The sequence below is a fragment of the Phocoena sinus genome, chromosome 8, assembly GCF_008692025.1.
Source record: "Phocoena sinus isolate mPhoSin1 chromosome 8, mPhoSin1.pri, whole genome shotgun sequence".
Classification (NCBI taxonomy): domain Eukaryota; kingdom Metazoa; phylum Chordata; class Mammalia; order Artiodactyla; family Phocoenidae; genus Phocoena; species Phocoena sinus.
In genome coordinates, this window is record NC_045770.1 from 22,095,427 (window position 1) to 22,108,163 (window position 12,737).

The 12,737-nt window shown below is 35.5% G+C and overlaps 1 protein-coding gene across 2 annotated transcripts in view; it reads left to right on the forward strand.

Annotated features, from left to right (window-relative positions):
* The window catches only part of RDX (radixin), a 99,759-nt gene that overhangs the window by 42,852 nt on the left and 44,170 nt on the right, over positions 1 to 12,737 (forward strand). For both annotated transcript variants that reach the window (XM_032640165.1, XM_032640164.1), the window contains exons 6-10: positions 4,079 to 4,162; positions 4,370 to 4,516; positions 5,645 to 5,741; positions 6,613 to 6,776; positions 12,126 to 12,256. In XM_032640165.1, coding sequence (XP_032496056.1) covers positions 4,079 to 4,162; positions 4,370 to 4,516; positions 5,645 to 5,741; positions 6,613 to 6,776; positions 12,126 to 12,256 — 623 coding nt within the window. The remainder of the gene's footprint in view (positions 1 to 4,078; positions 4,163 to 4,369; positions 4,517 to 5,644; positions 5,742 to 6,612; positions 6,777 to 12,125; positions 12,257 to 12,737) is intronic.

Here is a 12,737-nt window from a genome sequence, read left to right on the forward strand (position 1 = left end):
GCTTTAATAATTGATTATTAAATGTTATACTGTTCTGCTCTTTTTTTTTTTTTTTTTTGCGGTACGCGGGCCTCTCACTGTTGTGGCCTCTCCCATTGCGGGGCACAGGCTCCAGACGCACAGGCTCAGCGGCCATGGCTCACGGGCCCAGCCGCTCCGCGGCATGTGGGATCTTCCCGGACCGGGGCACGAACCTGCGTCCCCTGCATTGGCAGGCAGACGCTCAACCACTGCGCCACCAGGGAAGCCCTGCTCTTTTTTAATATTACAGCAATAATAGTTATCTTAGAAGGTAAAATAATGCATGTTGTTCACTGAAAGAATCAGGAATATGAGATACTTATTAGTCTCTGTTTGTTTTTGATGATTATTCCAGCCCAAAATTCCTTTTCTCAGATTTTTTAAGCACTAAATTGAGTAACTGATTACTGGTACAGTAGAATTTCATTTCAGTTAAAAGTTTTTATTTTAATTGAGGTATAATTTATATATAGTAAAATGCCAGCAGATTAGCTTTTAAATCAGAACATAAGGTAACTGTTATATATAATCAAAATTACCCTTAAAATTCTTAATTGTTCATAAAATAGTCATGTTTTATCTCAACAAGTATAACATAGTTGTTCTTTCAGTGTTAGATCAGATTGCTGTTTGGGTGAGTACCAGATGAAGTAATTGGCTTACATTTAATAGTCATGTGATTAAAAAAAATATTTTTTGATACTGGAATCACGTAAACACAATTAATTTAACTTCTTTTACATGCATATGTGCTGTAACCCATTATATTTAGAAGAAGGAAGATAGCACATGCTGTTCAAGATTTGGTCTTTAGGGCTTCCCTGGTGGCGCAGTGGTTGAGAGTCTGCCTGCTGATGCAGGGTACATGGGTTCGTGCCCTGGTCCGGGAAGATCCCACATGCTGCGGAGCAGCTGGGCCCGTGAGCCATGGCCGCTGGGCCTGCTCGTCCGGAGCCTGTGCTCCACAATAGGAGAGGCCACAACAGTGAGAGGCCCGCGTACACCATAAAAAAAAAAAAAAAAGATTTGGTCTTTAACTTTGAAGGTCCAGTCAGGTGTCCTTCAAGTTGTTAGTCTAAGGAGGACTAATTCAAGCTATCTAAGTTTAAAAGAGACTTATAAAGTCAGAATACTAAGTTTTTGGTTTAGAATGGAGAAGATACCTTCAGTCGTTGATTTATTCCATGTATAGTATATAACAAACTTTTATCACTAAGTATCTGGGGGAAAATTAGTAATCAGCTTATTTGGTGAACCTAAATCAAACACAATAATTTGATGATTTTGTTGGATGTTTATAATTCTTGTATTGAAAAACCCAGATAAGCAATCTGTTCTCCCACAGTAGAGTTTAGCAGTCTGCTGATAGGAATAATCAGCTCCACCAGATAGTATCCCTCTCTTTGAGAAAGAGCTAGATATACGTAAGTTTTTGTGTACCAGGTTTCTGACTTGGGCATTTGGGTGGTTTGTAATACCTTTTCAAGGTAAGAGGAGAAGGAACACATTTCAGAGGAGGAAGATTTCAGTTTTGAACCTATTGAGTTTGAAATATCCCTAGTATAAGAGCAGTTTCAGCAGATTGTTGGGGGTTGAAGCCAGATTGTGGTGGACTGGGGGTGGTGGTGTGAGGTATGGAAATGAAGGATGGTGAATATGAACAATTCACGAAAGAAATTTGGCTGTGATAAAGAAAAATACTAAGAGGAGGGAAGCATGAGTTTATAGACATGTTCTTTAAAAGATGGAAAAGAATTAATTCCTTTATTCACTCTACAGATTTTTGCCTCTTTTGTTCTGGCACTGGGCATAAGTGGTGAGCAACATGGATGTGATCTTTGCCCTCTTAACACAAATAAGTATATAGGCATACCTCCTTTTTTCGTACTTTGCTTTATTGTGCGCTTTAGGTATTGTGTTTTTTACAAATTGAAGGTTCATGGCAACCCTGCATCAAGCAAGTCTTTTAGCACTATTTTTTCCAGCAGCTTTAGCTCACTTCATGTCTCTGTGTCACATTTGGTAGCTCTCACAATATTTCAAACCCTCCACTAGCAAAACGACTATGACTCCCTGAAGCCTCAGATGGTAGTTAGCATTATTTAGCAATAAAGTATTTTTAAATTAAGTTATGTACATTGTCTCTATGGATGTAATGCTATTGCACACTTAATAGACTACAGTATAGTATAACCATAACCTCTATATGCACTGGGAAACCAAAAAATTTGTGTGACTTGCTATCTTGTGGTGGTGTGGAAATGAACCGAAAATATCTCTGTGGTATGCCTGTATCTGGTAATATATGTAGGCAGGGGACAATAAATGATGGAGTGAAGATCCTGAGAAAATAGAGGAATAAGTCTTTTAAAGTTCCAAATAGACAGATTTAAAGCCAGGTGGGACAGATTAGCCTTACCATGAAGATCTGCTTTTTCCTGGACAGAAGGAAAAAAAAAATGGGATTTTTTTCCCTTTTTTTTTTAGTTTTTCTCTCTTTTTTTTAAAGTTAATTTTTATTTTGTATTGGGGTATAGTTGATTTATAATGTTGTGTTAGTTTCAGGTGTACTGCATAGTGGTTCAGTTATACATACATATATATATCCATTCTTTTTCAGATTCTTTTCCAAAGTGGGAATTTTTGGATACCTGCAAACCAGTCATGCAGATTAATAATACAAGCACATTATACAAAATGCAAACGAATGAGATTTGAAATGCAGAATATAAAAAGCTAGAACATAAATCTTAATGACATTTAGTTTAATTAATCCATACCTTCAAATTTAGTTAACATTGTAATATCTGCAATTGGCTGCACTGATTATGCCCTCAAGGCTTGCCTCTTGGTGAGCACAGAGGCCAGATGGCAAGAGAGAGTATAAAGACAAGAAAAATGTGGAAACTTAAATGCTGTAAAGAGGAAGACAAAAATCTCCTCAAAAGCAAGAGCTTAAAAGAGGATACATAGAGAAAATGGTGTGTAGTAAAAACATCATGGTCTGTCTGAGGCCCCATTAAGGAATTCACTCTAAATAGTGAGTAACTTGTCCAAGGGAAGATTATATCCCAAGATTCCTTTATGCTGCTAAGAAATCTGTGGGTTTACCTTAAAATTTTTACATAGTAAAAAAATAATATTTTAATACTACAGCTTTTGCTATCAGTATAATAGGATCTGAGTGTTCATCAATAAAGGTGGATAATTATCATCATAATTCCCAAGGAGAATAGAAATACATAGCGGGATAGTGAACACAGCAGGTAAATTATATGCATGCTGAATTTGCTCATTTGGTGTTAAAATATTAGTCGTTGAAAATGAGAATGTTTGCTTACATTTGCAGAAGAAACACTGGAAGGATACAAAAGAAACTAATAAATTATTTGAAGTGTTGAGGGTGTGGTGAAAAAAATGCCTTTTCACTTGTATACTTCTTATATAAAAGTATTACCGATAGAAAATAACAATTAAATTTAGCAGCAAAGAAAGTAAATACATAGAGTCATAGAAGAATTAAGACCCAAGAATTCTGATTTTCAGTCTGTTCTTGTCTAATTTTTTTTATTAATCATGAGGATGTCATTTTCCCTTTTTTTGGCCCAATATTTTACTCATTTCAAACATTTGAATTCCCATAAACTAGCCATATAACTATCTTAAAAGCATATATTATGTAAAATAGTTTCAGGATCATAGAATCTTTTTATTTTGAGATAGTTGTAGATTCACACACAGTGGTAAAAAACGATAGTGAGGTCTGTGTCTTGAGTATCCTTCTCCCAGCCTTCCGTAATGGTAACATCTTGCATGACTTTAGTACAGTATCATAACTAGGATGTTGACATTGATGCAATCCACTGACCCCATTCAGGTTTCATCAGTGTTACTGCAGTCATTTGTGTGTATGTATATATTTGTTAATTCTGTGCAGTTTTATCACGTGTATAGCTTTGTGTGACCACCACAGTTAAGGTACTGAATGATTCTAGACTTTTAAAAAGAATATTTGAATCTTAGAGGCATTTTCATAGATTTTTTTTTTTCCTTGCAGTGTTTTGGAACAACACAAACTGACAAAAGAACAGTGGGAAGAAAGAATACAGAACTGGCATGAAGAACATAGAGGAATGCTAAGGTATTTGGGTGGTTATTTTCTTAGTATTTTTTCTCAAATTAAAGTTTTTTTTCCATAACATTTATTATCACATTAGATTATCCCCAACAGATTATTTGACTTATATAAATAAGTACAAAGCACTAAATTTTAATCCAGAGTGTTTTTGTAATTTGTTTGGTATTACTTTTACTTATATATATATTAAAATTAGCTTTATTTCAATAGGGAAGATTCTATGATGGAATACCTGAAGATTGCACAGGATCTAGAAATGTATGGAGTCAACTATTTTGAAATAAAAAATAAAAAGGGAACTGAATTGTGGCTAGGTGTTGATGCTTTGGGTCTGAATATTTATGAACATGATGACAAGTAAGTAAATTAGTTGCATAGTGAACTAGTCATTATTCGTTGCTCTATATGGCTTTGCTCTTATGTTTGTAAAGTTCTTTTTAGGCTAAATTACTCTTAACTGCTTTTTTCCCTCCCAAATTAAAAGATTCATTAGTGCCACATAGGCTCTCAGATAACATATATCTGTTTTCTCAACATCTTGCAGTTTCAGAGTTCTCGAGTGTATTTTTTTTTTTAAATAGAATGATTGACTTTTATTTGAAGTGTGCTTCTTGATGTCTTGTGAGTTATGTCTAGTAACTTAATTAAAATTTGTTCTTGCATAGATAAAGAGTGATTCCGTAAATGTTATGCCTGGCATGTAGGTTGAAATTGAAATGTATACATCAGGAGCAGTGAGACAATGAATAGGTGTATAATTTATTGTATTTTGTAACACTTTTCTTTGAACATTTATAGGAATTGTTTTGAATATTTTTAGACATCAGTGAAGTAGAATATTCTTCCTGTATCATGCATAATAAACAGTGTAATTTTACTTTGAAATTGACCAGGAATATATATGTCAGGCTCTTAGAGCACTTTTCAGTAATGATAGCTACAATTGCTTTATTCCTTTCTTTAATTTACCATATCACATAAGCGTCCAAGTCTGTGCCAGTAATGCCTTCTCCTAAGACGTTTCTTTTTATGCTGGGTTGGCTCCAGAATTTTATTTTCATTATTTACAAGTATCTAATAAAATACACATTCCTAAGCAAATAGAATAACTCCAAAAGAGAGGATTTTACTAATTTTACTCTGATATATTTTTTCATATATTACAAAGCAAGTTAAAATGCTATATCATTCAGAAGAGAAAATTTTGAATGAAAAGCAAAAATGACTTCAAGAGTAATTTTTGTGGATGAAATCTTTTCTCCTTTTTCTTCCTTTGGAAAATTTTTGAATGAGTTTCTGTAAGAATACCTATTATAGTTATGACTACAGATAAAGATGGGGAATGTGAAAGAGGGGTTAGCTCCGGATGGGAGGGATTGGGATTGGGGATTATGGACAAAGGGGACTTTGGACTTAACTGGAATGGTTCAGTTTCTTTTTATAATGAGAATACATTCATCTTAAGGAATGCTTTCATTTTTTAAGGTTAACACCTAAAATTGGTTTTCCCTGGAGTGAAATCAGAAATATTTCATTTAATGACAAAAAATTTGTTATAAAGCCGATTGACAAAAAGGCTCCTGTAAGTAAAATTCTTTTATTTTATGTATTAACTCTAAATTTCTGCCACTTTGCTATGATACCACTTGAAGAATGGCATTGTTCATTTATTGAATTGCTTCTGAGGAATATTCTCTTTTCATAGTTTAACTTTCCCAATGATGAACTAACATTAAGAATACAAGGTTTTAATCTTTTTACAACATGTAAATTACTAGAGTTTTATTTTAACTGAGATTTAACTATAAGGTAGGTAATATTTATTAGGAGGTGGTTGAAAACAATCAGCATTCCTATTTTACAAAAACATGTTGGTGGCTAGAATTAGTAGAAGTTGCCCTACTCTAAATTAACTTGTTTATAGAGCTTTGCATTATGAACTTTGTATTTCCATAACTTGAAACCTTGAACTTAAGAAATCTTTATATTTAAATAGATTTTTTGATTCTTCTAGTGTCAAGTATACTCCAGTATTTTAACTCAGTTATTGGAAAGACAAAGATATGGAGAACATTTCTAGGTTAAAAAGCTTAACAGCCTTGAACAAAGGTCCAGTTTTGAGATAATGGCAAAAGGCAAAACAAACAAAAAATCCTCCTCTGAAGGAACTGATGCTCATAGTTTCTTTGGAGAAGAAAAAAGAATAAATGACATTTAATGCACTGAGATGGTAAGAACATTAGCTTCTCCACAAAACTGGTAGGGAATGAAAAGGTGAGAAACCAGTTATGTGAAAGTATGGCATATACATGAGGAGTGAAGAAATTTTATGATTTCTAAACTATATGGAATATGACATTAGAAGTCATAGCACAGGTTGAAATTTAGTACAGGTTATTGTGAGAGTGACTGTCCTTCATGAAGATTTTAAATTTGGGCTCCTTTATGTTTAGGATTTTGTTTTTTATGCACCTCGTCTGAGAATCAATAAGCGGATTTTGGCCTTATGCATGGGAAACCATGAACTATACATGCGAAGAAGGAAGCCTGATACTATTGAGGTACAACAGATGAAGGCTCAGGCTAGGGAGGAGAAACATCAGAAGCAGTTGGAAAGGTATGGAATTTATAGCCTTTCATTTTTAATTGATAGGAATAGGTTATCTAAAAGTTAAGAATCCTCATCAGTTTCTTTGACACACTCTAAATTGACATTTTTACATTAGATTCATTGTTATTAAAATTGAATGACAGGGACTTCCCTGGTGGTCCAGTGGATGGGACTCCCTGCTCCCAATGCAGGGGGCCAGGGTTCGACCCCTGGTTGGGGAACTAGATCCTGCATACTTCAAGGAAATCTCCTGTGTGCTGCAACTACCACCCAGCACAGCCAAATAAATAATTTTTTTAAAAAAATTGAATGGCAGGATGTATTATCATTATCCTCTTTTAAAATGAGTATGTATAATTTTCAAGTTAGAAATCTTTGACAAATATTTCTGAGAAAATGACTTTTCATGACTCTATAGATGTGCTTTTCTTTTATCGTGCTTGCTTTTTACTGACAGACTGTGGTATGGATGTAGTAGTTTGAAATTTTCAAGTTTGTTTTGCTTGTGATTTGTGTGTATTAATTTTTCAGGGTAAGAATGTGCTGAGTATTTGCTTTGAAACAGTGTCAATGACATTGTAGAACTGAAGTGAACAGTTACTATACAGAGCTGAATAACAATAGCACTCCCTACCAATGACACTGATATTTTTAACCATGGTTCACTTAGACTTTTGAAAAAGGTGTTAAATATATTAAATTGAGATTTTTGAAATGTAAAAATACTGAATAAAATCCTTGTCGACCCTGGAACCACATTACTGGGTCCAGCAACATAATTCCTAAATCTGATTCTATATTAATTTAGACTTTATGCTTTATTTGAAAAAATTTAGAGACCAAATTAAAGTTAACCTCTATTGAGGAAATCTTTGGAGAATAACACAATAATCTAAGAATAGAGTAGGTCCTAAAGAAAAAAAAACTGATGACCCCTAACCATATATATATTAAAACATATGTCATGTTGACAATAACATGATTTGAATTCAGCAAGTAAATTGGCCCTCTGCCAGATATAATTTTGCTACCTATACTTTTAGTGTTTGTATTAGATATATTTTTTTCTTAAATGTTCTGTGTATTTCAGATATTTTAGTAATTCACATTGCTCCCCTCAATTTGTCTGCCTTAGAGAAGTTTACTGCTTCACAAAACATTTTTTATACAGGCATGAAACTTTCCAGTAATTCCTGACCCCACCATTAAAGATGCTAAGTTGGAATGTTACTTTGGGCTCTATCATTTTTCACTGCTCTCATGTAGCTTAGAATCACATTGCAGTTCTAGTCTTACCTATTTTTTAAAATAGTGCTGTATTGGGCTTTACTTTCTCTCTTTTCTTATCCAGCATAGCCTTTCCCTCTCTCTCAAAGGCAAAACTTTTTCTTTCTCTCGTTCTCTCTCTTCCCCTCCCCCTCCCCCTCCCCCTCCCTTTCTTCCTTGCTTCCCTTCCCACCCCTCTAAGGTCTCCTATCTGAGTTAAATGAGAAATTATATCTCATACTCATCAAGCTGTAATATGTCCTGACCAATCTACTTGTCTATGATGTTGATGTATTATTTACATTCTTAACGTAAATATATTTGTCTATTTGTCTTTTGTTTCTCACACATAGAGAGGAGTGTAGTATAATTAATAAACACCATTTGGTGATGGTGCTATATTTTAGTTACTCTAAGGCCTAGATGAAAGTGGAAGATTTTGTTTCTTTTTTTTTTTTTTTTTTAAACAGTAACAACCCCATGGTTCCTTTCTTGGATTCCATGAAAGGTTCCAGCATTTCATTAGCAAGCATTTATTGACTGCTTTGTACAGAGTAGGAATTCAGTAATTGTTTAATTCATTTGAATGCCTAGAGGATGTTTTTTATTAGTCCAGCCACATAGGGATTGGCAGTGTTTCAGAAATGGCATTCCAAGTCTTCATTTATTCCCTGCTTTACAGGTCAGAGAGAAATGACAGCTGTGTTTGTGGAAACAATTTTGGTCAAGCCCAATGACAAAGTAGCCAGCAGACATACTTGGGGGAATGCTCAGAGGTATGCTGCCTGTGCTGCTGGAATCTCTTGGGCAAGAACAGTAGCTGGGAAGGGGCAGCAAGAGGCCTCTTTCCCTACAGTACGTTGGCATATGTGGCCATATTCTCTCCCCATAACTCTGATAACTTTTTTTCTTATAGTGAAAATGATCTTATTTTCCATGGGTTATTGGTCCCTGTAGTCTGCGTTCTTAAGTTACTTACATCCAAATTGAATTGAGTTTACAGTTTAGAGCCAGATACCTACATGTCAGTTGTAGGTTAGCTATGGGATATTCTGTGTCATGGCTGGCTGCCTGTATCACTAGGACTCAGCTGGTGTCATGCAAAGAATACAGGCTTTGGAATTAAATAAATCTGGGTTTGAATTCTCTTCTGACACTTGTTGAAAAAGTAACTTCTGACCCACTGTTCTCTTGCCCTTACTATGAAAATAATAGTCCTACTTTCAGGAGTTTTTGTGAGAAATACTAGTGTCAGTATAGAAACATTTAGCAAAGTACCTGATGTTTTTAATAAATAGTAGCTGTAAATAATTCTTAATATTATTAATACATAGTCTGAATAGAAGTTAGTTTGAGAAGTTAGTCTGAATATGTTTTAATCTTCACTTTAAGAAAAATGTAATTGAGGCCATCTGATATTCTTTAAAAAGTAGTATATTTTAAAATACTTTTGGCATATTAGTACAGAGAATTGATAGTTTATTAATGTGTTATTTATTTCTTAAAATAGAACAGCTTGGTCAAATGAGTGTTTCCAAATCCAAACTCTAAGTAAAAATATTTACATCTGTGGTTTAGAGTAATCACAAGGCTTGCTTCATGGGGAAAGTGGGACTTCATTTTGAGAGAGACAGGGGTAAGATATTTTCAGAAGATGAAGCTAACCTAAGCAAATGTGTGAAGATAAGGATATGCACGGCATGCCTAGTGGCCTGTGAATGGACCAGTTTGTTCCTCCAACAAGGTTTATGGGAGAAGCAAGCTTTTTCAGTTTCATAAAGGAGACAAGACAGGCCTGCAAAAACTAGGTATCACTAAGAAATGTGGAGAGCCAAAGGCATTTATATTAATTGAATGGGATTAGTTGGTGATGGCTGTAGCCAGGTGAGAATTCTTATTAAGATATGAGACACGGGCTTCCCTGGTGGCGCAGTGGTTGAGAGTCTGCCTGCCGATGCAGGGGACGTGGGTTTGTGTTCTGGTCCAGGAAGATCCCACATGCCACGGAGCGGCTGGGCCCGTGAGCCATGGTCACTGAGCCTGCACGTCCAGAGCCTGTGCTCCGCAACAGGAGAGGCCACAACAGTGAGAGGCCTGTGTACCGCAAAAAGAAAAAAAAAAAAATGAGATACAAGCCTCATAAGAGCACAGCAGAGTAAACTTTGCAAAATGCTTTAAATATTATAGTCAAGTTAAATATTGGCTATACATTTATTCCCTTTTTCAGTACAAAGACTAAATTTTCCCCCCAAGTTGCTTGTTACCTTCTGTCTTATTTCCTGCTTCCATATCTCCTTTACCTCTGTCCTTGAGGATGAACAAATGAAACATCAATAGGGAAAAGCTAAATAACACCAGTGCCTATCTCCGGAAGGGGCCATCTGTGTGCCAGAGCTGTACCTGAAAGGTTCTGAGTTCATGGAATATTATTACAGCCTTTGGTCTTGAGATCTGTTTTGTGGTGTAAGTCCTCATAAAGTGTCTCAGGGCCTCAGGGAGGGAGGGAGGAAGGTAACTAACTGTCTTGGAGAACAGTGGCAACACTGGATTTGATTGAGCAGAGGCTGGGGAATGTTGGGGGTAGGCTATTCAACATCTTAGAGTAGCAGCCTGGCACAGAAAAAAGTAGCTCTTGGCTATACTTAGCAATTCCTTGAAAAGTACTATGCTCTTGCTTTCACAGACAAGCCTGCCTTTTCAGCTTTCTAAAGAATACAGAAAGGTCAGCAGCCTCTGCGGAGGCCACCAGGCCCTTGCTTTGCTCATGGAAGTTGGGAAACTCAAACATTTCCTTAAACCTCAAGCACCCCTGTCTTCTAGAGGGGTGGGGGCTCCCAACTTCTTATGTCTCTTTACCTGTGTATACTCTTACAGGTTGAATAGGATAGGAAGAAAGAGGTGAATGTGCTGCAGAGTGAGTCCAAGTCTTGGCGGCAGAGGGGTGCTTAGTTACTGACTCCTGGCTGTTGAGAAAGTACCTTGTAGGGAATTCTAGAACAGAGGTGGAGCTCCTCTCACATAAATGAACTCCAAGCCCTAGATTATTAAATGCTGTGAGGATTTATTAAAACCAGCTGGAGAGGTATGATCACCCTTACACTTAAGGGTCTATCTCTTGCCAACTTGCCACAACTGTACCTGTTTATCCCAAAACTGGGTTGATTCTCTTTTCATGTTGGAGGCATATAGTTACTAGGAGCTGTAGGAATTTTTAAGTTTAGATTTATTGAGTAAGGAATTGATAATAAAACTTCGCTGGTAAGCTTATCAGAGACGGCAGGTTGAGAAACTACATGGTTTGGGCCTGAAATTCAGAATTGACATCAAATGGCAGCACTGTCTTTTAGAAATATTTAGGTATATTCACATAAGTGTCAGATGAAGTCATAATCGATTTTTTTTTAATGAGAGAAAATTATTCCCATTAAAGTAGACAGTATTATCTGATAATTAACATAGGGTCTCTTATTCATCATTATACTTCTGGCCCTCAACATAGAGTCCGACCCACAGTAGGCCCTTGGTAGATGTTTGATGAGTGAATTTGGCTATATTTAGATATGTACTGTCATTCTAAGGGATTTGTCAAAGGAGATTAAACTGGTTTGTCATCTTGTATCTAAGCATAAGTTGGTACTACCTTAGAAATTAAACTTCTATTAATTAATTGTTAATGGTCGAAAATTGTTGCCCTCCCAGGTTATTTTGCTGTTTAAAGTGAAACAGCCTTGTTTACTCCCTTCAAGCCTTTGTTACTTCCCCCAGTGGAGGGCTCCTGCTAATCTAAAGAAGGCATGTCCTTGGGTATAGCAGCTGTGCAGTTAACTCCTTTTGTGCTGACATGTAATTTACTGTCAAGAGTTCATTTTAAACAGTCATTGACTAAACTTTTTGCAACCTCACAATTGTGTATGTAACAGTGTAGTCCTATATTCTTAACTATATGAGTTTTGAACAAATCTGAGTATAATGAGGACTGTTAAAATATTTATGCTGTAGTTTCTTAGTTGATTCACAGCTAGTACTTAGGCTTCATATGAATATTTGCATATATTAATTTGTAAAAGCACAATTGTAATTCCTTTTAAGGGCGCAATTAGAGAATGAAAAGAAGAAAAGAGAAATAGCAGAAAAGGAAAAGGAAAGAATAGAACGTGAAAAGGAAGAGCTAATGGAACGTCTGAGGCAAATTGAAGAACAGACATTGAAAGCCCAGAAAGGTAAAAGTTTCTTTTTGACACTGGATTCAAAATTGTTGCTCTGTCATCAGCTAATAGTATTTCTTACTACTGTTAAATCTTATTTGTCTTATCTAGAATAATTACATTTAATTGCCAATTTAATACTTGGTGGAATTACATCATAAACACGTTTAAGGCACATTCAACTATACAAGGCTCATATATTCTTTGTCTTTCATTTACTTAAGCACTCAAGTATTTTTATGTGTACCCTTATATATTATGAATGCCTGTATGTAGTAATTTATTCCTATCACTATTCAGGGTTCCATAAACAAAAACACGTTTTCAATACTCTCTGGTACTTAAACAAAAGCATTTTATGGATATGTAAGAACTTCAAGGCGTCTAGGTAATTAAAAGCATTTTAAGCTATTCTGACTATTTAAACTCTTCTGGAACTGTCTCTAAATTTAATTTCAGTATATTAAAAAAATGCACAACACATAGTAGAAGTGTT